The sequence below is a fragment of the Macaca fascicularis genome, chromosome 16 (assembly GCF_037993035.2).
Source record: "Macaca fascicularis isolate 582-1 chromosome 16, T2T-MFA8v1.1".
NCBI lineage: Eukaryota > Metazoa > Chordata > Mammalia > Primates > Cercopithecidae > Macaca > Macaca fascicularis.
In genome coordinates, this window is record NC_088390.1 from 949,170 (window position 1) to 977,094 (window position 27,925).

Genomic DNA, 27,925 nt, shown 5'->3' on the forward strand with positions numbered 1-27,925 from the left:
GTCGCACACCACCGTGCCTCACTAATTTTTTGATGTTTTGTTGCAACAGGGTCTCGCTATGTGTCCCAGGCTGGTCTCAAACTCCTGAGCTCAAGCATTCTTCCCGTCTCAGCCTCCCACAGTGCTGGGGTTACAGGTGGAAGCCGCCTCACTCAGCCCCCACACCATCTTCTAAGTGCTCCAGCAGGACCTTGTCCTCATCCCCAGAGTTAAGGCCCAATCTTGGATCCCCTTGCTCCTGAGGCATGATTCCCAGTGTGTGATCTGGCCCATGACTGCAATTCTCGGAGCCGAGTATACCTGCTGGCCAAGAGCAGTGCTTGGGCACGTTACGTGTCCAATAAATGACAGAGGAACAACAAACCAACAGAAGGAAGGGAGAGAGGAACCACCGTCCTAGGGCAGCCAGACCGGATGCCTTCTAAGCAGTCAAGCTCAGCTACTTAAATGGCTTTTTCATGACCAAGGCTCCCCCTCATTCCTGGGGGGCCCAGAATGCTCCTGAAATGGCAGAGAAATGATTCGAATCCAGTGCTGGTGGGATGAGAGCTTCTCTTGCTTTGCCCGATGGTGCCTTAGATCCTACACCCTCCCCACCTCCTCATCCCACCTTCACCTTGAGCTGAGGCAGAGAACAGACCCGCCTGTGCCACTGAGGGAAAGGGGCAGAGGGTCTGGGCCAGGCTGACCCGAACCGTCACCAACCTATGAGAATTGCAAACCCTCCTGGCGGATCTGCCATTTTGAAGCTACATGTTTTCAGCTGGTTCGCAGAGAGGACCCACGTATGCCCCATGGGTCGCAAGAGCGTGAGGTTCACAAAATAACGTATCCAATCTGCTCCCTGCAGACAAAGCCACAAGCACAGTATTTGCTGCACACCTTCTTTCTGGACTTCTCTGCCAAGCCAGGCTGTATTAAAATAAAAAGACTGGGTAGAAGCGGATTTAAAATTTATTCATTTCTCTAAATCTCAGAACAGTGAATTTTATTTTTTTTTTTTTTTTGAGATGGATTCTCGCTCTGTCACCCAGGCTGGAGTGCAATGGCACCATCTCAGCTCACTGCAAGCTCTGCCTCTTGGGTTCAAGTGATTCTCCTGCCTCAGCCTCCCGAGCAGCTGGGATTACAGGCACCCGCCACCACACCCAACTAATTTTTGTATTTTCAGTAGAGACGGGGTTTCACCATGTTGGCCAGGTTGGTCTCGAACTCCTGACCTCAGGTGATCCACCCAACTCGGCCTCCCCAAGTGCTGGGATTACAGGCATGAGCCACCACGCCTGGCCGTATCAGTGAGTTTTCTAACCAATTTACAGATGACCTAGCTGGGTTTTGCAACCCAACAGAGCTGAATCAGCTGTGACTTACAACCCTCTAATCGAAGTGCCACAGGGAAATGAAGGTGGTGAGACGCTGAGCGTGCTTTCGAAAACCTTACAGTTTAGAAGTGGAAAATGGTGAAAATGGTAAACGTTACGTTATATATATTTGGCCACAATATAAAAATAAGAACCTACAACTACATATGGCAGATCAGGCCAACTGCCAGGAGAAATGAGCAAAAAAAGGCCCAGGAGGAAGACTGGCTGCATTCGAGTTTACTAGAGCTGCCGGGAGGGCCCTGGATCTGCAGACATACTGAACTATCTCAAACATCCGATCTGCAGTTACTTTCCTTCCAAATGGGGGCCGCTCCAAGAACTGACCATTCAGCGTTGACTTTGGTCCTCACTGGTCAGTGAAATCTTCAGTCCATACCTGTGTTTGCTGGAGGCTGCATGGGATAGAACAAATGGTGGAGAATGTGGTTCTGCAGCCAGACTGCCTGGGTTCAAATCCCCGCTCTGCTGTGAACCACGGGGGAACTCCGGCCTGCCACACCACCTCTCAGGGTGCCAGTCTCCCGCTGAGTAAAACGAGGACATTAACAACACTGCTTCGTCCTGGTGCCGTGAGAACGAACTGGATTAAAGCACGTGCAGCGCGGACAACACCGCTCGGTTCATAGTGAGTGTCGGGCCGGGTGCTGGGGCTCACGCCTGGAATCCCAGAACTCTGGGAGACCGAGGAGGGTGGATCACCTGAGGTCAGGAGTTCAAGACCAGTCTGGCCAACATGGTGAAACCCCATTTCTACTCATAATACAAAAATTAGCTGGGCGTGGTGGTGGGCGCCTGTAATCCCAGCTGCTCGGGGGCTGAGGCAGGAGAACTGCTTGAACCAGGGAAGCAGAGGTTGCAATGAGCCGAGATCACGCCACTGCACCCCAGCCTGGGCAACAAGAGTGAAACTCTGTCTCAAAAACTAAAAATAAAATAAAATAAAACACAGGAAGTGTTCAAACACATGCTAGAAATAATGAGGAGGTGTCTGAAAAGAATACTGCCAGCTGCACACAGTGGCTTACGCCTGTAACTTTCGCAGTTTGGGAGGCCAAGGTGGGCGGGTCACTTAAGCTCAGGAGTTCGAGACCCCTGGGCAACAGAGTGAAACCCCATCTCTAAAAAATATTAGCCTGGCATGGTGGCACACGTCTGCAGTCCCAGCTACTCGGGAGGCTGAGGGAGGAGGATCACCTGAACCTGGTGTGGTCGAGGCTGCAGTGAACCATGATGGAGCCACCGCACTCCAGCCTGGCGACAGAGAGACCTTGTTTTGAAAAAAAAAAACAAAAAAAAACAAAAAAAAAAAAACCCGGCTGGGCACGGTGGCTCACGCCTGTAATCCCAGCACTTTGGGAGGCCAAGGCTGGCGGATCACCCGAGGTCAGGAGTTTGAGACCAGCCTGGCCAACATGGTGAAACCCTGTCTCTACTAAAAATACAACAATTAGCTGGGCAAGAAGGCAGGTGCCTGTAATCCCAGCTACTCGGGAGGCTGAGGCAGGAGAATCACTTGAACCCGGGAGGCAGAGGTTGCAGGGAGCCGAGATCACGCCATTGGACTCCAGCCTGGGCTATAGAGCGAGACTCTGTCTCAAAAAAAAAAAAAAGAAAAAAGAGACAGAGAGAATACTACCATTTCTACTGGGCCATAAATGGAAAAGTATGATGTCCCCTGTAACCGCCATTTAGCATCCATGCCAGCAGCAGGCTCCCATTCTGGTGGAGGGAGAACGGGGAAGTGACTTACTGGGCCTCCTATCAATTTGGGAAACCTCCAGATAGAGGGACCAGGGGACGACCGTTCACAGGAAACGCCAGTTACTCTCAGCCTGGTGTGCAGACACTTCTTAAGTCTTAAAAGCCTCACTTCACCGGCAAGATACTCTTTTACGACAGAAATCGCTTTGCTGCTAGTGTGACAGGCAGAGGATCCCATCGGCTGCGTCCTCCTTTTCTCTCTCTCTCTAAGACATGTGTATCCATGGCAAGCCTGCTTCCATCTTGACCTGTTGCTCCAAAGTGCTGTCAAACACACAGACGACTCCCAGGATAAAGGACGGCACACCAGGCTTCTCTTATGTTGAATACAAAACAGCCACTGCCCCCTGCCCCAAGCCTTTCTCCAAGGGGACTGCTGTGCTCTGGCAGCCCCCACTCCTCCACGGCACGGCGGCGAGACGCACAGTGTGGGGTGAGAGCACGGGCACAGGAGCAGATGGCTTGGGTTTGAATCCCGGCTCTGCCACTTTGGGCAAATGACTAGTCTCCTCACACCTCACTCTCTTCAGCTGCAAAATGGTCTGGGGGGCACCTCCCTGCTAGTAACTGTGTGGACAGATGGTATGTGCGAAGGGCGTGGATACATCCCTGGCTCACAGCACTCACACGTGAATACTTCTCACATGTGCCCTTCCAGATGCCATTTCAGAAAGCCCATGCCAGGGCAATGGGCCCCACGCGCGGCCCTCACACTGCAGGAGCGTCAAAGAGGCAGCACTGGACTAGACGGCGATGAGATCACCCTGGCGCCGCCAATCCTGCCAGGGCCGGGACCCAGAGCAGCCCAAGTACACACAGCACATCTCACACCGGCGAGCAGGTCCACCCTGACAAAGGAGAGGAAAAGCCCACGAGTGTCCATGTCCCAGCAGCGGCTCTGAGGGGGGCAAAGACAAACTGGATAAAAGCAGCAATCCTTCTGATTAAATCTGTTCTACATCCTTCCAATTACACCTGCTCTAGGCCACGTGCAACAGCTCACGTCTGTAATCCCAGCACTTTGGGGGCCCGAGGCGGGCGGATCACCTGAGGTCAGGAGTTTGAGGCCAGCCTGGCCAATGTGGTGAAACCCCGTCTCTACCAAAAAGGCGAAAATGAGCCAGGCGTGACGGCACACACCTGCAATCCCAGCTACTCAGGAGGCTGTGGCAGGAGAATTGCTTGAACCTGGGAGGCAGAGGTTGCAGTGAGCCGAGACCCGCCATTGCACTCCAGCCTGGGCAACAGAGTGAGGCTCCCTCTCAAAAACAAAACAAAAAACCTGCTCGACATCCTTCCAGTTAAACCCACCACTTCATCAAGGAGAGAAAGACATTTTCCAGGCTAGCACTGGTCTTTTTCAAAATGGGAGATGGCAGAATTTTATACAGAAACAGTCACTAGTTCCAACCAGAAAGCCCAGAGACAGGGGAGCCGCTGGTGTCCACGCAGGTGGAGCATGAGAGGCTAAGAAATGGAAACGCAGCGCTGCGCGTGGCCGGGAACCAGGTCCGGCTGTGGGCTGCACTTCCGTGGTCCCGGGCGGGGGCGGGGGGGAGGTCACGTGGGTTACTGGGGAGGATGAAGGATGAATACGGGAAAGAGGCCACGTTTCACATGCAACCCACCTTCGAAGACACCAACCAGAGGCACAGACAGCACATCCCAAGACGCAGAGGCAGGGAAAGGGGGCCCATCTCCTCCTCCTTTCCAGGAGTCACTCCCCAGGCAACTTGGCTACTAAACAGGCAACTTGGCTACTAAACTTCCATTCAGAAAGCTGCACTTTCGGGCAGGGTGCAGTGGCTCACGCCGGTAATCCAGCACTTTGGGAGGCCGAGGAGGGTGGATCATTTGAGGTCAGGAGTTCGAGACCAGCCTGACAAACACGGAGAAACCCCGTCTCTACTAAAAATACAAAAATTAGCCGAGCGTGGTTACGCGCACCTGTAATCCCAGATATCTGGAAGGCTGGGGCAGGAGAACTGCTTGAACCTGGGAGGCGGAGGTTGCAGTGAGCCGAGATCGCGCCATTGCACTCCAGCCTGGTCAACAAGAGCAAAACTCCGTCTCAAAAGCTGCACCTTCAGACTGAATTCAATGAACAACAAATGAGTGAGGTAAAAATAATGGCCACAAACGAAGAGACAAACACACCGATATTTACTTCCCACCCTTTCAAACATGCCCAACGCAAAATATTTAATGACGCCAGTCGGCTGCCGGCGTGAGGAGTCCAGCTCCCCGACACGGGGAACGCGATCTCATCTGTAACACCAATTAAGGAGGTTCATTTACTGTGCCGTTCGACTTCCTGCCGTCGTGGCTCCGCGAGCCAGGAGATGAGCAGTTAGCTGGGAGCACAAACGGCATATGGCTGCCAGGCTCTTTCTGGCCGGCACCACAGACGAGGGACAGGCTGTTTCCCCACGCTGCAGCTCCCGCAAGCTGACAGAAGGGATTTCCTGAAGCCCCATCTGGTATAAAACCCTCCACTGGGCAGAGTGGTTTGGAACAGCAAGCGGGTGGCTGGTAATAGCAGGCGAGGGCCATATGCTCTCAGGAGAGGAGATCTTAGGAAGCGGCTGGGAGTTTGCACAGGAGGGGGACGAGGAGCCAGCGTGGGTCTGGAGTCAGAGCGACCCCTGTCCCAGCGGCAGTCACTTCTAGTGGGCGATAGGGTTTCCTGGGCCTTGTGGATCTCTCTGCGGACATTACCAGGAAAGAGCTCAGACGTGCCACGCTCACTCTCAGTGGCGCCTTTCGACGTCAATGTCGGGACCCTGACCTGCAGCCGTGTCTTTGGGAGATGCGCCAACACACCGGTGTCAACCCAGAATGTTAAGTTCATTCACAAAGAGAAACAAATCTGAACGTTTTCACTCCAGATCTTTCCAGAACCCGCGAGAAAGAGCAAGGAAGAAAGGAGGCAAAGGAATGAGGACTCTGTGGAGGGACAAGTGTCATTCCCTGTCGCTTTGGGAATCTGCTGCACAAACACACCTGTCCAGGCCATCGTGCATCCCGTCCTGCCCCTCCTTAGCTGGAAAGTGGCAGATGTCACCAGTTCACCCCAACCCCAGCCCATCCACTCCTGTGGCTCAGTACAAGCTATGAGGCGATCGTGTGTGAAGGCCAATGAAAGGACTTTGCAATAGATACAAAAATATGGTAGGTTTCTACATACAAGGCTTCTTTTTTCTTTTTCTTTTCTTTTTTTTTTTTTTTTGAGATGGAGTCTTCTTCTGTCACCCAGGCTGGAGTGCGGTGGTGCGATCTTGACTCATGACAACCTCTGACTCCCAGGTGCAAGCGATTCTCCTGCCTCAGCCTCCTGAGGAGCTGGGATTACAGGCACCCGCCACCACGCACGGCTAATTTTGGTATTTTTAGTAGAGATGGGGTTTCACCATGTTGCCCAGGCTGATCTCAAACTCTTGACATTGGGATCCGCCTGCCTCAGGCTCCGAAAGTGCTGGCATTACAGGCGTGAACCACCGCGCCCGGCCTGTTTTTTTTTTTTTTTTTTTTTTTTTTTTTTTGAGACGGAGTCTCGCTGTGTCGCCCAGGCTGGAGTGCAGTGGCCGGATCTCAGCTCACTGCAAGCTCCGCCTCCCGGGTTTTTACGCCATTCTCCTGCCTCAGCCTCCCGAGTAGCCGGGACTACAGGCGCCCGCCACCTCGCCCGGCTAGTTTTTTGTATTTTTTTTTAGTAGAGACGGGGTTTCACCGTGTTAGCCAGGATGGTCTCGAACTCCTGACCTCGTGATCCGCCCGTCTCGGCCTCCCAAAGTGCTGGGATTACAGGCTTGAGCCACCGCGCCCGGCCCCGGCCTGTTTTTTTTAAATTAAAAAATCCATGCCAAGATGCCATCTTTTAAATTGAAACAAAAATCCATGCCAAGAGGCCCGAAAACAGACCTACCCCCAGGAGACAGGGTCAGTGCAGGTGCCCGAGGATAGGACACCAGGGCTCACCCCAGGACGCCAGAGCTCCAGGCTCTGATTTTCTAGTAATTTCCAACATAGCACTTGACTGACATGTCCAGGATGGACTCACTGCACGTGAGAGAACTCCTAGGACCAGCTGCTACAGTGAGAAGCTCCAGTGAGAAAGGTTGATTCCATAAACTGTGGGAACACGGGAGGTGATCCACCAAATTGAGAGAGAGAGAGAATCCCACCGTTCTAGAATCCTACCGTCATCCTTACGGACTCAACATCTGAGAGAGAATTCCACCCTTCCATAATCCTACCGTCATCCTTATGGACTCAACAACTGAGAGAGAATTCCACCGTTCTAGAATCCTACCATCATCATCCTTACGGACTCAACATCTGAGAGAGAATTCCACCCTTCCAGAATCAAGGGACTCAACATCTGAGAAAGAATTCCACCCTTCCAGAATCCTACCGTCATCCTTACGGACTCAACTTCTGAGAGAGAATTCCACCACCCTTCCATAATCCTACCGTCATCCTTTTTTTTTTTTTTTTTTGAGACGGAGTCTCGCTCTGTCGCCCAGGCTGGAGTGCAGTGGCGCAATCTCGGCTCACTGCAAGCTCTGCCTCCCGGGTTCACGCCATTCTCTGGCCTCAGCCTCCCGAGTAGCTGGGACTACAGGCGCCCGCCACTGCACCGGCTAATTTTTTTTCTATTTTTAGTAGAGACGGGGTTTCACCATGGTCTCGATCTCCTGACCTTGTGATCCGCCCGCCTCGGCCTTCCAAAGTGCTGGGATTACAGGCGTGAGCCACCGCGCCCGGCCTCCTACCGTCATCCTTATGGACTCAACAACTGAGAGAATTCCACCGTTCTAGAATCCTACCATCATCATCCTTACGGACTCAACATCTGAGAGAGAATTCCACCCTTCCAGAATCAAGGGACTCAACATCTGAGAAAGAATTCCACCCTTCCAGAATCCTACCGTCATCCTTACGGACTCAACATCTGAGAGAGAATTCCACCCTTCCAGAATCAAGGGACTCAACATCTGAGAAAGAATTCCACCCTTCCAGAATCCTACCGTCATCCTTACGGACTCAACATCTGAGAGAGAATTCCCTGCTTCCAGAATCAAGGGACTCAACATGTGAGACAGAATTCTACCCTTCCAGAATCCCACCATCATCCTTATGGGCTCAACATCTGAGAGAGAATTCCCCCCTTCTAGAATCCCACCGTCATCATCCTTAGGGACTCAGCATCCAAACACCATCTCACCTCTCCCTCATCAGACAAGGCCCTGCAGGGCCTCCATCTTAGGCCACGTTGTACCTTCAGGGCCTCACACGCGGCAGATACTCAGAAACTGGGGATGCTGATGACACTCAGCACTCAGGCCAATCAGCTGGATGCCGACATGTGCTACCAGCTCCTCACATGTGACCTGGAGACGCAGCATGAGCCACAGGCAGGCCGATATTCCACTTTCACACATTCGTCATGGCTCCTCAGCAGAAAAGAAACCAGGAAAATAGGCTCGGTGTGGCGTCTCCTGCCCGTCATCCCAGCACTTTGGGAGGCCGAGGAGGGCAGATCACCTGAGGTCAGGAGTTCGAGACCAGCCTGGCCAATGCGGCAAAACCCCATCTCTACTAAAAATACAAAAATTAGCCGGGTGTGGTGGCGCATGCCTGTAGTCCCAGCTACTTGGGAGGCTGAAGCAGGAGAATAGCTTGAAGCTGGGAGGCAGAGGTTGCAGTGAGCCCAGATCACACCACTGCACTCCAGCCTGGGCGACAGAGCGAGACTGCATCTCAAAAATAAATAAATAAATAAAGTTTTAAAAATTAGGTGTTAGGAATAACGCTCAAAATTTCAAGGAAATTGCCGGGCACAGTGGCTTATGCCTGTAATCCCAGCACTTTGGGAGGCCAAGGCAGATGGATCACAAGGTCAGGAGTTCAAGACCAGCCTGGCCAAGACAGTGAAACTTCGTCTCTACTAAAATTACTAAAATAAGCCGGGTGTGGTGGCGGGCACCTATGATCCCAGCTACTTGGGAGGCTGAGGTAGGGAATTACTGAACGCGGGAGGCAGAGGTTGCAGTGAGCCGAGATCGTACCTCTGCCTGGCAACAGAGAGAAACTCTGTCTCAAAACAATAAAAATAAAAAATAAGGAAACTGAACACATGAACAAAGGGTTTTTAGCAAAGCAAGTGTATTTTTGCACAGAGGGGCGCCTCCTTGGCCAGTCGCCACAAGAGCGCACCTGAACACATGAACAAAGGGGCACGAGAGCCTTTATTGTTGACGCAAGTCCTGCCTCCGTGCCCTTGTTTCATTGGCCAGTGTCGGGTCGTATAATATAAACTAATCCCAGTTGGCTAAACATTTGACTCTTTTTAGATAGGGTGGGCACATAAAAGAAAGTGGAGGGAAAGGGGAAGGGGTGTCTATAATGAGCCAGAAAGTTAAGTCTTTTTTTAAAATAAGGAGAGGAATGTGAGCTGGTATTAATAGCGCCTGGTACTGTGGCGTGCCTGGGTGTTTAACAAAGGCGAGAAGGGAAAAGGAGAAAAGTGGGGGGCGGGGGGAGGAAGGACTGTGAATTAAAGAATAAAAGATTGATCCGATTATTTGAAGAGAAACCTCATCATAGCCCACATAGGCAAATCGTCTCGAAACTTTCTGCGGCTTCTGGTAGACGAGGAATGTGACTGCGCAGCGCCTACCACCCCAAACGCTGTTGTAAATCACAAGTCAGCAGGGTGAGCTTTTCCACATCCGCGCTGCACAATCAACAGAAGAGCAGGAAGTGTGGTTGGTGAGAACCACGGAGATGTTTATCATTTCGGCACCGTCCGTACCTGTCCCCCCGCAGAGCCATTAGCACTCGGCACAGCTCCTGTCTCAATTTCCTATTTGATTGTTATTGCACCACGGCTTTCTTTTTCCCTTCTCGGCTGCGTGGAAACCTCTGTTTCTTGGCAGAACTTTCTGAGTGCCCAGTTATAAACCCCTTGTTGACCACGTTCCTGCTTCAGGAAGTCCCCACTGAGCCCGGCCAAACGACAAGGAGAGGAAAGGAAACATTTACAATGATGTGAACAACTCCCAGCCTGGAAACAGAGATCAAAGGAAACAGTCAGAAGGGACGGTTCTGCGCGGGGCCTGGCGCGTGAAGCCTCTCTCTAAATTAGCCCGGACTGGTCCACAGCCGTAACATCACCTCACCGGGAATCCGGCAAGCCAGGCACGTCCGCAGCTCGGCAAACAGCCTCAGCCCCACTGCCGCAGACCAGCCGCGTCCACAGCAAAAGGAATCGTGTCCAACACTAAGAAACTATGACCACCGGGTACCAAGATGCCTTTACACAGAAACAGACTGTGGCTCGCATTCATTCCCTCCACCAGCTCCTGAAATGAAAGGGTTCCGTTGCCCAGGGAAATAAGTAACAGCAGGGAGAGAGAGAGGGGGAGGTAAATTGTTTGGAAAGTAGAAGACAGGGTGGAAAAGATGAAATTCAAGACAGATGTGTGAGACCCACAGACATATGTCTTTGAATTTATGCATCCAAGTGATTCATGTAGAATAAGAAAAAACAGCTACAAGCCCAATATAGAAATAAATATAGGAGTAAATACAGAACAAAGTATCACCTTCCCCTCCTCTTCCAGACCACTGTCAATTCCCATCTCTCTTTCTGCTACATAAAGTTGTTACAAAACCAGCGAGTGAAGGATCGAAGATGAAACACTATTAATTAAGCAGAGTTTCCCTCTGGTCCCTGTCACCCTCAGGAGGATGTCAACCCCTGACAATTCATTTCCAGTTACTGAACGTTGATTTTCTTTCTTTTTTTTTTTTTTTTTTTTGAGATGGAATCCTGCCGTGTTGCCCAGGCTGGATTGCAATGGCACGATCTCCACTCACTGCAACCTCTGCCTCCTGGCTTCAAGCAGTTCTCCTACCTCAGCCTCCTGAGTATCTGGGATCATAGGCACCCATCACCACGCCTGGCTAATTTTTTTGTATTTTTAGTAGAGACACGGTTTCTCCATGTTGGCCAGGCTGGTCTCGAACTCCTGACCTCAGGTGATCCGCCCACCTCAGCCTCCCAAAGTGTTGGCATTACGGGCGTGAGCCACTGCGCCTGGCTGATTTCTTGCCAATAAAAGGTACTGCTGCGGCTCAACACAAGCAGGATTTAAAAAACAGTGGCACTTGTAATGCCTGGCCATTCAGAAAAAATAAACCAGGAAATTTAGATGGGTGTTTCCATCAAAACACAAAAGTCCAAGGCTCTGGCCGGAAAGCCATTTTTACAACGCGGTATTCGTGTGTGTTGTTTTACTTCCAAACAGCGAACTCCAAGGAGCCACCACACGACGGGTTCCAAATGCCGCCTACTGAGAAAAACGCAGGCGGCTCGCCTCCCCGGCCACTTTCTCTGTTTGAGGCTTCAGAAGCTAATAAGAAAGTGGACAGCGGCAGGAACGGTCCTAGACGTCAGACAGAGAGGCTGAAGCGTGGTCTGAGGACGATGGCCGGGGGTGTTGGAGATGACGGAGGTTTTCTGGATAGGCCAAGTGCCAGGTTTCAGCAGGATGTCGGCTCTGTACCACTCATGTGCCTGGTCATTTTTCATCAATAAACATGTATTGATCATCTCAAACCTACCAGGTATTTGTGCCAGACAGTATGGGGTCAGATCAAGACTAAGGTCTTCGCCTTTGAGAAAGGAAAGGAGCCTGTCTGGGTATGTAACAGGCCCCGGCTTCCTCTCTAGACCCTCCCCTGGGATGGCAGTCCCCGGCCCGCCCACACCCTTTGTTCCACGGGCTTCTGCCTTGGGCCACAGGTAATCGGGGTGGGTGTACACCCTTGATCTAACACCAATCACGCTCTCTCCTGGGAATTCAGAAACTGGACACAAAGATGGATTTACTAAGATCGGAGCTTCCCAGCTGGGCGCAGTAATCCAGCACTTTGGGAGGCTGAGACAGGTGGGTCACCTGAGGTCAGGAGTTCGAGACCAGCCTGGCCAACATGGTGAAATCCCATCTCTACTAAAAATACAAAATTAGCTGGGCGTGGTGGCACATGCCTGTAATCCCAGCTACTCAGGAGGCTGAGGCAGGAGAATCCCTTGAACCTGGGAGGCAGAGGATGCAGTGAGCTGGGATCACACTACTGCACTCCAGCCTGGGGGACAGAATGAGACTCCGTCTCAAAAAAAAAAAAAAAGATGGGAGCCTCCCAACCAGTGTGCTATGAGCAGGCTCCAGGAGGGCACCGCACTGACCCTCTCAGCCTCAGGGGCTGCTGGACTCCCTCCTCCTTCCCTCCACGTCCTTGTCCTCTGGCGGCCAGCTGCCTCGTCCCTTTATCTCCACAGACAAGCAATCATCATTTCCTAAACGTGGCAGGATGCAGGGAAGGTAGAGGAGTGCTGAAGAGTTGACAATGGAGGTGAGAACCATAAACTCACATCAAGGGCAGGCAGGGGTCGCCTTGCTGGGCCAGGGACAGCAGACAGAAATGGAGCTGATACACAGGAGGACAGACGAGGGGCAGGAAAGACGCCAGAGTCAGAAAGGAGCGAACGAGAGAAGCTGCAGAGCCCCCAGGAGCCCAAGAGCGACCTGCTCCTGAACCCAGGCTGGTCCCCCACATCCCAGCTGGGTGCCGTCCTGCATCCGGACGCCCCTGCAATGAACAACTGCGTTCGGAGAGTCCAACCCAAACCACATAAGGCAGCTGGAGTCCATTTCTGCTCCTCGTAAACGACTCCTAACTAAGACAGGTACGTAGGTCTGTGTGTGTGGAGAGTCTGAGCACATCACTAAATCCTCACTGCTTAGGATGCCAGAAAAAGAAAAGCAGAATCACCCGACAGACGCGCTCAGCCCTTTCAAATCCCTTTCTCACGGATCATTCTTCTGTCTTCCCCCAGGAGCCCCGGGGCCCGAGGAGGAGACACCTGCTCCTGCTCCCATGAGATACGCAGAGGAAGGAGCAAGATGACGGCTTCAGACAAGAGAGCAAATGAGTTTCCTGGACCTCTTGCTCCCTGAAGCCACCAGCCCATTTCTTAAGTGGGAGCCTAAGATACACAAAGGTCTCACATGTGTGTGGACACCGGAAAAGTCAGTCCACCGCTCCGACCTGTGGGTCCAAGGAAGTGGCCATGAGCAAACTCACAAACTTGCCAAGAAATGCCATTTTGTGAGTTCCCAAAGTAGGGCTCTTCCTCCAGGAAGGTTGTGCGAGCTCGCTGTCTCCAGCGGGCTTTGGCGGGGGGGAACCGGGACCTGAGTCAGGAGGGACGAAGGCGGGAGGTCTCCTCTGCAGACAAGATGAATGGCCACACGTCCCTTAGAGCACACTCCCGACACAGAATCACACACACGATATTCATAAGCAGGCACAGTATGTCCCCCAACTTTAGTTTTCAAAGGCAGTTCAGTGAGGGCCGTCGGCGGGCACTCCCCGGCCAGGTGTGTGGGCACCTTCCCATGCGCTGGTTGCAGACACCGCTGGTGCCACAGAACCAAGACGGGCAGAGGGTGGAGTTCCTGAGGCTGCAACGAGACTTGACTTTCTCCTCCAGAGCAGAAACATCCCAGTGAGTCAGACCCAGACGATGCCACGAAAATCACTTGCTTAGGAAACTTAAAACTGCTGAGGCCTTCGGAACAGAAACCACACACAAACAGCTTCTCCATCAGGAGCACGGCTTCCTGGGACAGGCTGACCGATTTATAGAGCACAATAATCCTGTCAACTTTCAGGAGAACCGAACTGCTAAACATCAACAAGTTCCAACCTGGTCTCCAGACCACCCAGAGGAAGGTCTGTGTCCAACGCTGGGGGATGCGGAGGGAAGCCGGGGTCCAGCAAGCCTGAGCTCCACTTTTCACTTGGCTACGGCTCCACCCAAAGTTCCCCGGTTGAAATGAAGATGCCAGGACAAAGAGCAGCACAAGCCTGCCTGCTCCCGGGGGCAGCCTTGGGCTGCAGAAGGGAGAGAAGATGCTTAGATAGCATGGGAGTGGGGGGGGATGTGGAGGGGCTGAGGGGCTACAGAATGAATCTGAGGTCACTGTGTCCCCCGGTCACAAGAAAGGGCAGGTGGAAAGAGCAGGGTGGCAAAGTCAGCCAGGCTGGGAATGTCCCTTCACCTCTCCGAGAAGCTACTTCCGCTATACACTGGGAGAAATCCCTGTGCTTGCCTCATGGGCTTGCTATGAAGATGAAGCCAGATGTGAAACCCAGATGGCTGCTCCCAGCACCCAGTTTCCAAGCTCCAGCGTCCACATGTATCATTACAACGTGTGCCCTCCTCACCCAGACGCTTATTCACTTATTTTGCTTTGAGTAGACTCCTTTAAAAAAAAATCTATTTTGAAAGGAAACTTTATATTGCGATTGTAAGTAGAGAACCAGTACCACTCACCATAAATAGAGGCTAAGTGTCAAAATGAAAAGAACAAAGAACAAGCCACGATTACATGTGATCTGACTCACGCTGCCTGCGGAACGCTGAGGTCGGCTTTCTCTATGGAGGGAGATTAGCAGGTTTGCCAGTGGTTTAAAGATGGCGCCACAGCCAGACTTTCTCCTGATCTAACCAGAGACTTGAAATGGAGAGTGGAAAAAGTTGGAAAACGCTGTAGCTCAATTAGGGGCGCCAGTCTCAGGAACGGCCCTGCCACCGTAAGCCCTTAGGTCCTGTGCCAACGGAGGCAGCGGCGAGAAAAGGGATCAGGAATCCTGTGGCCCTGGCTTATCCCTGAATGCCGGCCAAGGCCCCGCAGCCTCTAGAAGGCTCTTGGCCAAGCAGCAATCCCTGCTGGCTTAGTCCCAGCTCTTCTGCCATCCAGGGGCGTCCCGACGACACCTCCTCACAAGTCCCATCAACGAGAACCTGCCTTAGCCACAGCCTCAGTCTCAGCCACAGTCAGGGGCGTCTCCAGCAGGGAAACTCATCAAACCCCCCACTGACCAGGACGTGGGCCACAGGCTCCCTGGGACCCCTCGTGCCCACAGCTGGCGTCTTGCTCCCCAAACTCCACCCTGTTTTCTCTCTCCTTTCTACCTCCAGAAAAAGTCGGGACAGATTATGTAGACAGACTTGCCTCTGAATGTCCATACTGACATCGAGAAAATGGCAGGGGAGGGGAAAAAAGAAACCCCAACACTTCCTGTCCTTTCCAGCTCCCAGAGCTCCGAGTTGGTGTCGGATTTGGATATGGGGCTCCTGGAAGCAGATGTCAAGCAGAAAGGAGGGGTGGGTGGGTGGAGGAGGGAGGCAGGACCCCTGTCTGCTCTCTGACTGGGTCCAGGTCTCCCTGCACGGTTGGGGTTATGCGTATGCCAAGCCTAACAAAGGAGGCCTAGGATTCCCTCCAGCACACGTTGCAAACTGGGAGGAAAGAGCTCCATCACAAGTGTTTAATGCAGCATTTCCCCAGGACGCCCGTTTGCCCAGGATGCCTCAGAGTCTCAGGGAGTCATGCAGATTTCCAGGCCCCACCTCTGACCCACTGGATCTGACTCCCAGGGGGTGAGACCTAAAGTGGAAATTTTTTCTTTTTTTTTTTTTTTGAGACGGAGTTTCGCTCTGTCACCCAGGCTGGGGTGCAGTGACGCTATGTCGGCTCACTGCAAGCTCCGCCTCCCGGGTACCAGCGATTCTCCTGCCTCAGCCTCCTGAGTAGCTGGGACTACAGAAGCCCGCTACCACGCTGGGCTAAAAGTGTAAATGTTAAGAAAGTTCCCAGCCAGGCGCGGTGCCTCACGCCTGTAATCCCAGCGCTTTGGGAGTCCGTGGATCACCTGAGGTCAGGAGTTTGAGACCAGCCTGGCCAACATGGCAAAACTCCATCTCTACTAAAAATACACAAATTAGCCAGGCGTGGTGGTACACACCTGTAGTCCCAGCTACTCGGGAGGCTGAGGCAAGAGAATCGCTTGAACCCGGGAGGCGGAGGTTGCAGTGAGCCGAGATTGCGCCACTGCACTCCAGCCTGGGTGACAGAGTGAGACTCTGTCTAAAAAAAAAAAGAAAAGGAAAAAAGAGAAAGCTCCCAGGTAACTCAGGCCCACTGAAGTCTCTTTCCCACGTGGTGTCCCCCGTCTTTACTGTGTGTCCCTCGCCCTGGCTAATTCTTCCTCGCCCCGCAGACATCAGGTCAAACATCACGTCTTCGGGAGCCTTCTCTGCGCACTACCTCCCTCCCAATTCGGACCAGGTGCCCTGTTACATGTCCAAGCCCTAGTACTCTTCCATTACAGTACTTCTCACTATTTCTATTACATATTTTTTAATTTTTTTTTTTTCAAGACAGAGTCTTGCTCTGTAGCCCAGGTTGGAGGGCAGTGGCATGATCTCGGCTCACTGCAACCTCCACCTCCCGGGTTCAAGTGATTCTCCTGCCTCAGCCTCCCAAGTAGCTGGGATTACAGGCGCGTGCTACCACACCCGGCTAATTTTTGCATTTTTAGCAGACACGGGGTTTCACAATGTTGGCCAGGATGGTCTCCAACTCCTGACTTCGTGATCCGTGTGCCTCAGCCTCCCAAAGTGCTGGGATGACAGGCGTGGGCCCCAGCGCCCGGCCCATTTTCATTCTATAGTTGTGTGACTTGTTGAATCAGATGTGCCCCCCCCGCCACTGGACTACAGAGCTTCATGAGGCCAGGGAGATACTTAGCTCACCCCGCTTCTGGCATCATGCATGGCACAAAGTAGGCTTGCAGTAAAAATATCTGTGGATTAAACGAATGAATCTGGAATAGCTGTTTCTGATTCTCCCTTCCCACTGTACTTGCTCTTCTCTCTCAGGTTTTTTGGACACTTGAAAGCAGGTACTTTGGAGGAAAGATCCTGCCACTAGAATATTTTTTAGTTAGACGGATTTAAAATGATCCCACCTGCTCACTCGAGTGGAGTTTTAACAGTTTAAAATTTAGGCCGGGTGCGGCAGCTCACGCCTATAATCCCAGCACTTTGGGAGGCCGAGGTGGGTGGATCACGAGGTCAGGAGATCACAGACCATCCTGGCTAACACGGAGAAACCCCGTCTCTACTAAAAGATACAAAAAAAATTAGCCAAGTGTGCCGGCAGGCGTCTGTAGTCCCTGCTACTTGGGAGATCGCACCACTGCACTCCAGCCTGGGCGACAGAGCGAGACTCCGTCCCAAAAAAAAAAATTGGCGGCCGGGTGCGGTGGCTCACGCCTGTAATCCCACCACTTTGGGAGGCCAAGGAGGATGGATCACCTGAGGTCAGGAGTTCGAGACTATCCTGGTCAACATGGTGAAACCCCATCTCTACTAAAAATACAAAAATTAGCCAGGTGTGGTGGCTCATGCCTGTAATCCCAGCTACTCGGGAGGCTCAGGCAGGAGAATTGCTTGAACCCGGGAGGCGGAGGTTGCAGTGAGCCAAGATTGTACCACCGTACTCCAGCCTGGGTGACAGAGCGAGACTCCGTCTCAGAAAGAGTTTAAAATTTTGCATATGGAAGCTGGGTGCATAGGCTCACACCTATCACACCTATGATCACACCTGTCACATCTGTCACACCTATAACCACAAGTGCTTTGGGAGGCCAAGGTGGGAGGGTCAACTGAGCACAAGAGTTTGAGACCAGCCTGGGCAATATAGTAAGACCCCATCTCTACAAAAAGGAAAACATTAGCTTGGTGTGGTGGAGCAAACCCGTGGTCCCAGATAACTCAGAGGCTGAGATAGGAGGATCACCTGAGCCCAGGAGTTTTTGAGGCTGCAGTGAGCTCTGATCATGCCACTGCATTCCAGCTTGAGTAACAGAGCAAGACATGATCTCAAATACATAAATAATTTTCATAGACTAACACAGAAGAAGAGAGGCGGCCTTTGAACCCCCCGGGTCTGAGAGAGCCCTAAGGGGTTCCAGGACAGCTTCGCTCAGGGTTACAAGCAGAAGGAAGTAAACATTTTCCACCCAGTCCAAGATATCTTCTTTGTGGCTAATAAAAACTTGACTGCTCCCCAGGATCAAAGTGTGGGTAAAATTTCCCCCAGATTTATCTCTTACCTTCTATTCATGAATAGGTTTGTTGAAAAGTTTTGTTTGAAATTCACAGAACTCTCTCTGAAAATACACCCCAGAAGGAAGCAGCCCTCCCATTCTCCAGCAAGGACAGGCAAGGCCCCATCTGATCCACCAGTTCTGGCAGCCAAATACCCACACGTGTTTAGCTCTGCCATGGGATATGTAGAATAAATTAAGTTTAGGGGAAAAAATCATAAAACAAGCCTCTGAGTCTAAAGACTCTGTGTACCTTGGCAGGAGGAATGTGTGCGTTACAACAAACCCCGTCCAGTGTGCCAGAGAACTCAATCAAAACCAGCAGAAAATGATTCCTGTCGTATGAGACGGCAAGTCCACAGCCGGCCCCTGTGGGAGATGAAGATAAGAGGGTCTAATCTAGGCTGGGCGCAGTGGCTCACACCTGTAATCCCAGCACTTTGGGAGGCCTAGGCAGGCAGACCACAAGGTCAAGAGATCAAGACCATCCTGGCTAACATGGTGAAACCCCGTCTCTACTAAAAATACAAAAATTAGCTGGGCATGGTGGCGGGCTCCTGTAATCCCAGCTACTCAGGAGGCTGAGGCAGGAGAATCGCTTGAACCTGGGAGGTGGAGGTTGCAGTGAGCCGAGGTCGCGCCACTGCACTCCAGCCTGGCAACAAAGTGAGACTTCATCTCAAAAAAAAGAGGGTCCAATCTCTCCTTGCATTTGCCAAAATTCTTTTGCTTCATGGCTGAGGACAGAAAAAGCCTACAACTCTGAGTAAGAGGAGACGGACGTTCTAAAGTCAAAGCCTCTGCAAACACAGAACAAACTCCACAGGAAAAGCTGCCTACTGAGGTCTTTACCTCTGGGACTCCGGCTGGATGCTTCTGCGAGGAGATGAGTGTTAAGTCACTGCAGGGCATGCTTTAGAACGGGAGTCTGTGGGTAAAGTAGTCTTTATCCTGGTCTTTACCACTGGTCTTGCTAAGTACTTGTCTTTTTTTCTTTTCTTTTTTTTTTTTTCTTCTTTGAGACAAGAGTCTCTCTCTGTCACCCAGGCGGGAGTGCAGTGGTGTGATCTCGGCTCACCGCAACCTCCGCCTCCCGGGTTCAAGTGAGTCTCCTGCCTCTGTCTCCTGAGTAGCTGAGATTACAGGCGCCCGCCACCACGCCCAGCTAATTTCCTATTTTTAGTAGAGACGGGGTTTCTCCATGTTGGCCAGGCTGGTCTCGAACTCCTGACCTCACATGATCCTCCCGCCTCAGCCTCCCAAAGTGCTGGGATTACAGGCATGAGCCACCACATCTAGCCTAAATCTGAATTTTTAAAATGAATATATTTAAAGAAAAATGTAAGTGAATGGCAGTATAGCTGGTATTCTGACATGAAAGAACCACAAAGGTGATACTGAATGGCTGAGTTATAGAAAACAGCCCTATGGTGAAAACCCCAGGCTTCTCTTTCTATCCCACAGCTAGCCAAGGGCAGGCAGGGGCCAATTTTCTGGGTTTCTTGACTCTACTTTGAAGGCTCTCTGGCCTGATAAGAATGGATTCCATCCACCAAGGAGGAACTGACAAAATGATTTACTATTGGAAGGATCTGGTTCAAAGGCCATGGCACCTCCAGTGTCTGGGAGAGTATCTTTACCAAAAAAACTTGCCACTCAAGAAACGGAGCAAGTTATTCCAGGAAATACTTTCAGATCCAGTTTCCCGTCCAGCTATGGTTTGAAAATGAGGCCTCCTCAGTCGGAGCCCACAACCATATTTCACGGACCCCCGGAGATGTGTTTATCCACGTTGACCAAGAGTTCAAAGCGGTCGTTTGGAAGTGGAATAGAGTCTCTCTCTAAATTCACCAAAGGAGTTACGACCAGAAACGCTGGAGAGGTTCCGACTGAGGTCATCCGGAGTTTAGGGAAATTTTTGGTTTGGGTTTTCTCCTAGTTTTAATTGCTTATAAAAGCTCCTTAATGTCAAGTAAAGAACAACAACAACAAATGTGAAAAGTTAACTTCCCCAAGATGTTTATTCAAAAGAAAAAAAAATGGTTTCCAGCAACCCTTATGCAGGAGGAAGGGGATTAAGACTAGATAATCTTGTATGAAAAGGAAAGGGAAACGCAAACTACTCAAATACAAAACAGCAGCTGCATGGACGGGCGGGCCTGCCAGAGAACCAACTCATCTCCTCCGTCACGATCCCTTGCACGGATCCCAGATCTGCTCGGGGGACACCACCGTCAGCTCCACTCATTAGCTCCACTCCCATCAAACGCCATTCAATGGCCCATCCAAACCTAACTCAGGCTGCTTCCTCCTCTCTGAAAGGCCTGGCCCTCAGATCGTTCGTTGCAAACACCCCTTCCCTTTCCTCCTCTCTGAAAGGCCTGGCCCTCAGGTCGTTCCAGACACCCCTTCCCTATCCTCCACGGGGTACTTTGCCTTTTCACAGATGACTAAACGACAGACAAAACTGAGCAAATTAACAGAGTGAAGGACGAGCAGGACTTCAATCTGTTCTAACATGTTTCCTCTGGTCACAGCTGATCCTGAGAACCAGAACCTCAGACCCTTCCTGTGTAAGCATCAAGAGAAGGGCCCAAGACAGAGAGATGTGGATCACTTTTGCAGTAAGGAAGTTAGAAAGGGTGAGTCAGAAACTAAGGAACACACTCACTTCTGGCAATGAAAGTGAGCCTTCTCTTTGTATATTATTTTATATGGTTTTAAGTTTAAAAAAATATTTATTATTATTATTCTTTAAGACAGAGTCTTGCTCTGTTGCCTAAGCTGGAGGGCAGTGGCCTGATCTCATCTCACTGCAACCTCCGCCTCCCAGGTTCAAGCGATTCTCCTGCCTCAACCTCCTGAGTAGCTGGGATTACAGGCGCACGCCACCACACCCGGCTAATTTTTCATAAAGACGAGGTTTCGCCATCTTGGCCAGGCTGGTCTGGAACTCCCGACCTCAGGTGATCCGCCCACCTTGGCCTCCCAAAGTGCTGGGAACACAGGCATAAGCCACTGCACCAGGCCTATATATTTTTGACTTTTGAACCTCGTAAACATTTACTTACTAAAAGAATAAAATCAAGTAAAAAGTAGGAGCAAACAGCAAATCCTAAAGTTTAATAGGAACAGAAACATGTGACCCTAACTCTAATAATAATTATTAGCTACCTAGAGAAAAAGGCAAATAATTCCAGTGGCCTTCGGATCTAGCTCTCTGACTACTCCTCCTTACTTGGATGTGGTCTAAGGACAAAAAGAACTGAAAAGAAAGTTTGAACCTGACTCGTTAGGATGACTACTGGCCATGATTATGGAGGCTGCAAATCTGTAAACCAGGTTATCAATCACGGTGGGACGAGAGGAACACAGACACAGACTGGGGAAGTAAGGAAGGGCCCTGGGTGGCTGCCTCTGAGTGCAACGTATCAGTATCGACTCAAGATTTTAAAACACATTTAAATTTCTCAGTTTTTTGTTTTGTTTTGTTTTTGTTTCAGACACAGTTTCACTCTGTCACCTAGGCTGGAATGCAGTGGCACCATCTCGGCTCACTGCAACCTCCACAGCCTGGGTTCAAGTGATTTGTGTGGCTTGGCCTCCTGAGTAGCTGGGGTTACAAACAAGTGTCACTATGCTCAGCTAATTTTTGTATTTTTAGTACAGACGGGGTTTCACCATGTTGGCCAGGCTGGTCTTGAACTCCTGTACTCAGGTGATCCGCCCACCTCAGCCTCCCAAAGTGTTGGGATTACAGGCGTGAGCCTCCATGCCTGACCGTTCTTTGCTCTTTAGCAGTGAGAGGCCCAGCAAGGAACGTACTTCATGCCCAGATGTTGGTGTCTAAGGACAATCCCTCCACCAAAGGGAAGGAGGGTTTCTCAGAGGAAGAGCTGATTCCAAGACTAGGGGAGGGAGAGGCCAAGCTGAGCCTGAACGTCTCACTGAGTGCCAGAAAAGCAAGCAAATGCTTACAGGATGCTGGGAACATGTTGAAAGACTCAAGAACCATCTTGAAAAGACTCCCACTTACCAAATTTGGGATACAGTAAAAAATAGTGAAATTAATAAGCTACAGTTATAGAATTTTTTTTTTTAAATCCATGAGTCTGAAATAATACTAAAAAATGGAGTGGGAGAACATGAGAGGCTCTTTTTTGTTTGTTTGTTTTAAACTGAGATAGAGTCTTGCTCTGTCGCCCAGGCTGGAGTGCAGTGGCACAATCTCAGCTCACTCCAACCTCTGTCTCCTGGGCTCAAGCAGTTCTCTCACCTCAGCCTCCCAAGTAGCTGGGATTACAGGCGTGAACCACCATGCTTGGCTAGTTTTTTGTATTTTTGGTGGAGACGGGGTTTCACCATGTTTCCCAGGCTGGTCTTGAACTCCTGAGCTCAAGCGATCCACCAGCTTCCCAAAGTGCTGGGATTACAGGCGTGAGCCACGGTGCTCATGCAATGAGGGGCTCTTCGTCAAGGAATGTGAGGTAATAAATGTAGAAGAAGTGACAATTTAAAGCCCAGGATTCTGCAATAATCAGTGTAAAAACAGATTCAGGAGGCCAGGCACGGTGGCTCACACCTGTAATCCCAGTGCTTTGGGAGGCCGGGGTGGGAGGCTCCCTTGAGACCAGGAATTCAGGATCAGCTTCAGCAATATGGTAAGACTCCATCTCAAAAACACAAAAATAAAAATAAAACTTAGCTGGGTGTGGTGGCACATGCCTGTAGTCCCAGCTACTCAGGAGGCTGAGGAAGGAGGATCGCCTGAATCCAGGAGTTAGAGGCTACAGTGAGCTATGATTGTGCCACTGCAACCCAGTTTGGGTGATGGGGTGAGACCCTGTCCCTTAAAACAAATAAAACAGCCGGGAGCGGTGGCTCACGCCTGTAATCCCAGCACTTTGGGAGGCCGAGATGGGCGGATCAACAAAACCCCATCTCTACTAAAAATACAAAATTAGCCGGGCGTGGTGCCGGGCGCCTGTAATCCCAGCTACTCGGGAGGCTGAGGCAGGGGAATCACTTGAACCCGGGAGGCGGAGGTTGCAGTGGGCCAAGAACGCACCACTGCACTCCAGCCTGGGCCACAGAGAAAAACTCCATCTCAAAAAAACAAAAAACAAAACAAAAAAAAAACCAGATTCATGAAAGAATCATCACCTATCAGTGGACATGAAGCCACTGGGTGACAAGTTACTGGAAAGAGAACATTCCTACGGTCCTAAAGTCTCACACACTTACTGCTCGTTAGTTACAAAGGAGAAAATACCTGTACAAAGTCGAGCGATCTGGCAGACATCAGCTCGACCCAATGCTTAACCTCAGCATCATCAACAACAGGACGGAACTATTATGTGGCTCCTGCTGAGATGCAATAGGAGCTCTGCAGCATTCCTGCCAGAAATGTTTGGCCTGGATCTAATCACGAGGGAACCATTTGACAAATTCAGACTCTGGAAAATTCTGCAAGACAGTGGACCTATGCTCCTCACGTATCAATGCTACATTTCTTGGGTATGATAAGAGTATTGTTGCTATGAAGGGAACACCCTTGTTTTTAGGAGATAATGAAGGTTTAGGAATGAAATATGATAAATATAATCTATTTTCAAATACAGTTACCCCATGTATACTCGGGGGATTGGTTCCGGGACCCACACGTATTCCAAAATCTGCACGTACTGAAGTCCCACAGTCAGCCCTGCAGAACCTGAGTGTAGTAAAAACCAGCCTCTGCATACGTTAAGTTTCACATCCTACGAATACTGTTCTGTTTTGCTTTGTTTTTTTTGAGACAGAGTCTCGCTCTGTTGCCCAGGCTGGAGAGCAGTGGTGCAATCTCTGCTAACTGCAAGCTCCGCCTCCCGGGTTCAAGCGATTCTCCTGCCTCAGCCTCCGGAGTAGCTGGGACTACAGGCACCTGCCGCCACGCCCAGACAATTTTTTGTATTTTTAGTAGAGACGGGGTTTCACCGTATGAGCCAGGGTGGTCTCGATCTCCTGACCTCGTGATCCGCCTGCCTCGGCCTCCAAAAGTGCTAGGATTCCAGCACTGTGCTCAGCCATGTTTTGTTTTCAGACAGGGTCTCGCTCTGTCCCTCCGGATGGAGAGCAGTGGTACAATCACATCTCACTGCCGCCTCGACCTCCCTGGCTCAAGCGATCCTCCGGACTCAGCCTCCCGAGTAGCTGGGACCACAGGTGCAGGCCTCCATGCCCAGCTAATTTTCAATATTATTTGTAGAGATGGGGGTCTCTGTATGTTGCCCACACAGGTCTTAAACTCCGGGGCTGACGCAATCCTCCTGCCTCAGCCTCCCAAAGAGCTGGGATTACAGGCGTGAGCCTCTGCACCTGGCTGACACTGTATTTTTGATTCACGTTTGGTTGAAAAACGCCTACATAGACGCTGACCCGTGCAGTTCAAACCCATGTCAATCAAGGGTCAACTGTCCTTCAGGGAAAAACTACACCCGCTGTTTACCCAGAGGTAGAGGTTCCGCCAGGCTCGGACCGTGTGTTCCCCAGTCAGCGGCGGCGAAGCCTGGGAACCGAGGGAGGCGGCGTGGTTACCGTCGTTCGGTTCCGGGGAAGGGACGCGTCCACCGTTGCTCAGTTCCGGTGAACGGACATGTGGACCGTTGCTCGGTTCCGGTTGCTCGGTTCCGGTGAAGGGACGCGTCCACCGTTGCTTGGTTCCGGTTCCGGTTGCTCGGTTCCCGTGAAGGGATGCGGTTACTGTCGCTCGGTTCCGGTGAACGGACATGTTTACCCTCGCTCGGTTCTGGTTCCTCGGTTCCGGTGAAGGGACGCGGTTCCGTTTCCTCGGTCCCGGTGAAGGGACGCGGTTACCGTCGCTGGGTTGCGGTGAACAGACATGTTGACCGTTGCTCGGTTCCGGTTGCTCAGTTCCGGTGAACAGACATGTTGACCGTCGCTCGGTTCCGGTTCCGGTCGCTCAGTTCCGGTGAAGGGCACAGGATGGGCGTCATGCTGCTTGTCCTCCACTTTTCTGTAGGTCTGGAATTCCCCACGATGAAAAGCGGGGAGTGGGGAGAGTAAGTCTGAATCCATCTGCTCCTGAGGGAGTCAAAACCACGGCGCTTCCAAGTGTTGACTCTTAGATTTGCCGAAGCGTGGGGGGCGCCAGCTTAGACCCGTCTGTGTTCCTGAGGTCCGTGTACCCCCGGACGAGACACCAGCCCTAATGGTGTCAGGTCAGGAGGGCGGACTGTACGGAAAGAAACAGAATCCAGGAACAAAGTGGGCTCTGCCCGTGACAGGCTGTTTCTCCCCATAAACATCGGTGAGACCAACATGAGTGTGAGGCTTTGCAGGAACTTGCCCTGCATTCCCCTTCCCTCCCCAGATAATTCTCTGGTCTAACATCTCAGAAGGCTTTTGACCAGACTTCCACCCTGAGATCCTTTCCAACCTGATCATAACAGAAACCATCATGCCCCGTCGCTCGCGCTGAGGCTCCTCTAATTAACAGACCTCTAAGGCATGTGTTCGGCATTAAAGGGGCAGAGGATGGTAAAGTTAAGGAAGCTGCTTAAAATCTCCTGAAAACGGAGGCGATCCGGGCGCTGTTCCGTCAGTCTGCTGCCCAGGGAAGGGCCGGATGCCCCGAACCCTTCTCTCTCATTCGACATGGATGAAAAGATAATCCAGAAACGAAAGGGTGCATTCTGGAATTGACCGCCTGCTTAAGCTGTCCTGGAGGTTGGGCTCCTGGATCTTGAAACTTGAACCACGCCTGGTTTTACGTAAAATTAGGAGATGGGACTAAACAGATCATCTCCTCCACATTGATTGAATAGAGGAGAAAAGCACAGCTCCCGGAAGTCATCTTTCTTGCTCGATATCGTCCCTCTCCCTGTACTCCCTCAGAGGAAATGCATTGGCTGATATCCTCTGTATTAGGCAGCAATGTTTTCTGGGCAAGGGAAACTACTGGTATTTCAGGCTGGCTGTCAAAAGCTGGAGTTACACTTTTTCCTTTTTTTTTTTTTGAGACAGAGTCTCCCTCTGTCACCCAGGCTGGAGTGCAATGGTGTGATCTTGGCTGACTGCAACCTCCGCCTTCAGGCGATTCAAGCAATTCTCCTGCCTCAGCCTCCTGAGTAGCTGGGATTACAGGCATGCACCACCACTCCCAACTAATTTTGTATTTTTAGTAGAGACGGAATTTCTCCATGTTGGTCAGGCTGATCTCGAACTCCTCACCTCAGGTGATCTGCCCGCCTCAGCCTCCCAAAAGTGCTGGGATTACAGGCATGAGTCACCACGCCCGGCTGAGTTACACATTTTCTATAAAGCAATGACGCTCTCTCCCCTACAAGAAGGACCTTGGCAATGTCTACAGAAGTTAATAATGTCTGTTATTCTTTGGCTTAGCAATTCTAATTCACAGATATGCATGTGTGAAGTGTGCAAAGACAGATGTGCAGCAATGTTGCTGGGCGCGGTGGCTCACGCCTGTAATCCCAACACTTAGGGAGGCCAAGGTGGGCAGATCACGAGGTCAGGATTTCGAGACCAGCCTGACCAACATGGAGAAACCCCATCTCTACTAATACTACGAAATTGGCCGGGCGTGGTGGCCCATGCCTGTAATCCCAGCTACTCGGGAGGCTGAGGCAGGAGACTCGCTTGAACCCGTGAGGCGGAGCTTGCAGTGAGCCGAGACACGTGCCACTGTACTCCAGCCTGGGCGACAGAGCAAGACTCTAGCTCAAAAAAAAAAAAAAAAAGTATGTGCAACAATGTTTATCATAGTATTATTATTTGCAACAGCAAAAGAAGGAAGGAGTGAAATACCCATTTATTGGGCAGTGGGCAAGTAAATTACCCTCTATACAGTAGAATACAATGCTGTTACTGCAACAATTAAAGCAGGTCGGCCTATGCCGATAGGAAAAGACTGGCAAGACATTAGATGTTTTTTTTAAATCAAAGGTTTCTTTTGTAAATAGGACAGACAATACCGGTCACATACGTGTATAAATGCATAGAGGATATTTCAGAGGGATGTATATAAGAAACTTAAAGCTGGGCACAGTGGCTCACGCCTATAATCCCAGCACTTTGAGAGGCCAAGGCAGGAGTATCACCTACACTCAGGAGTTCAAGATCAGCCTAGGCAACATGGTGAAACGCCATCTCTACAAAAAATATAAAAGTTGGTGGTGGGCGTCTGTAGTCCCAGGTACTCGGGAGGCTGAGGTAGGAGAACCCTTGTACCCAGGAGACGGAGTACGCAGTGGCTGACAGAGACCCTGTCTCAACAGATAAATGAAACTTAAGACAGATTACAGCTGAGTTGTCCCTCAGTCATATCCTTCAGTGCCACGTAACTGTTTTAAGTCCGTGCGTGGAATTCTGGTTTTATAATGAAAGAAAAAGTCCTGGCCGCCTCTGACGTTGTTCAGTTTCAGCCCAGACCCTAGCGAGCAAAGACTTTTTAACTGAATCGGCAATTAAACGGCTAGATGTGAACTAATCTGGTTTGCGATCTGAAAATACATATTCTTAGTGAAACAAATGATTTGAGTATGGGTCAGGGCAAGGCCAATATTCAAATACTGCAAACCCTCCGCTGGTGCCAGCCTCAGGCTGGAGTCAGAATGTGTGAGTGGAAACAGCTCCCAGGAAAGAAAACTGATGCCAGCGTGGTCAGCACGTTCTCGGGGTTCTCCAGGGAATTCTTGCCAGTCCCTTAAGGTTATGCTCTGAGTAGG

At 51.0% G+C, this 27,925-nt stretch overlaps 1 protein-coding gene across 5 annotated transcripts in view; it reads right to left on the reverse strand.

The window, feature by feature from the left end:
* The window catches only part of NXN (nucleoredoxin), a 191,103-nt gene that overhangs the window by 35,706 nt on the left and 127,472 nt on the right, over window positions 1-27,925 (reverse strand). Inside the window, exon 1 of one of the 5 annotated variants that reach the window (XM_074018145.1) lies at window positions 24,667-26,227. The exons of 3 other annotated variants lie outside the window; for them this stretch is intronic. In XM_074018145.1, coding sequence (XP_073874246.1) covers window positions 24,667-24,948 — 282 coding nt within the window. In that variant the 5' untranslated portion in view covers window positions 24,949-26,227. Of the gene's footprint in view, window positions 1-5,093; window positions 5,196-24,666; window positions 26,228-27,925 lie in introns of those variants that run through there. One more of the 5 variants, XM_065532219.2, reaches the window with a different exon arrangement.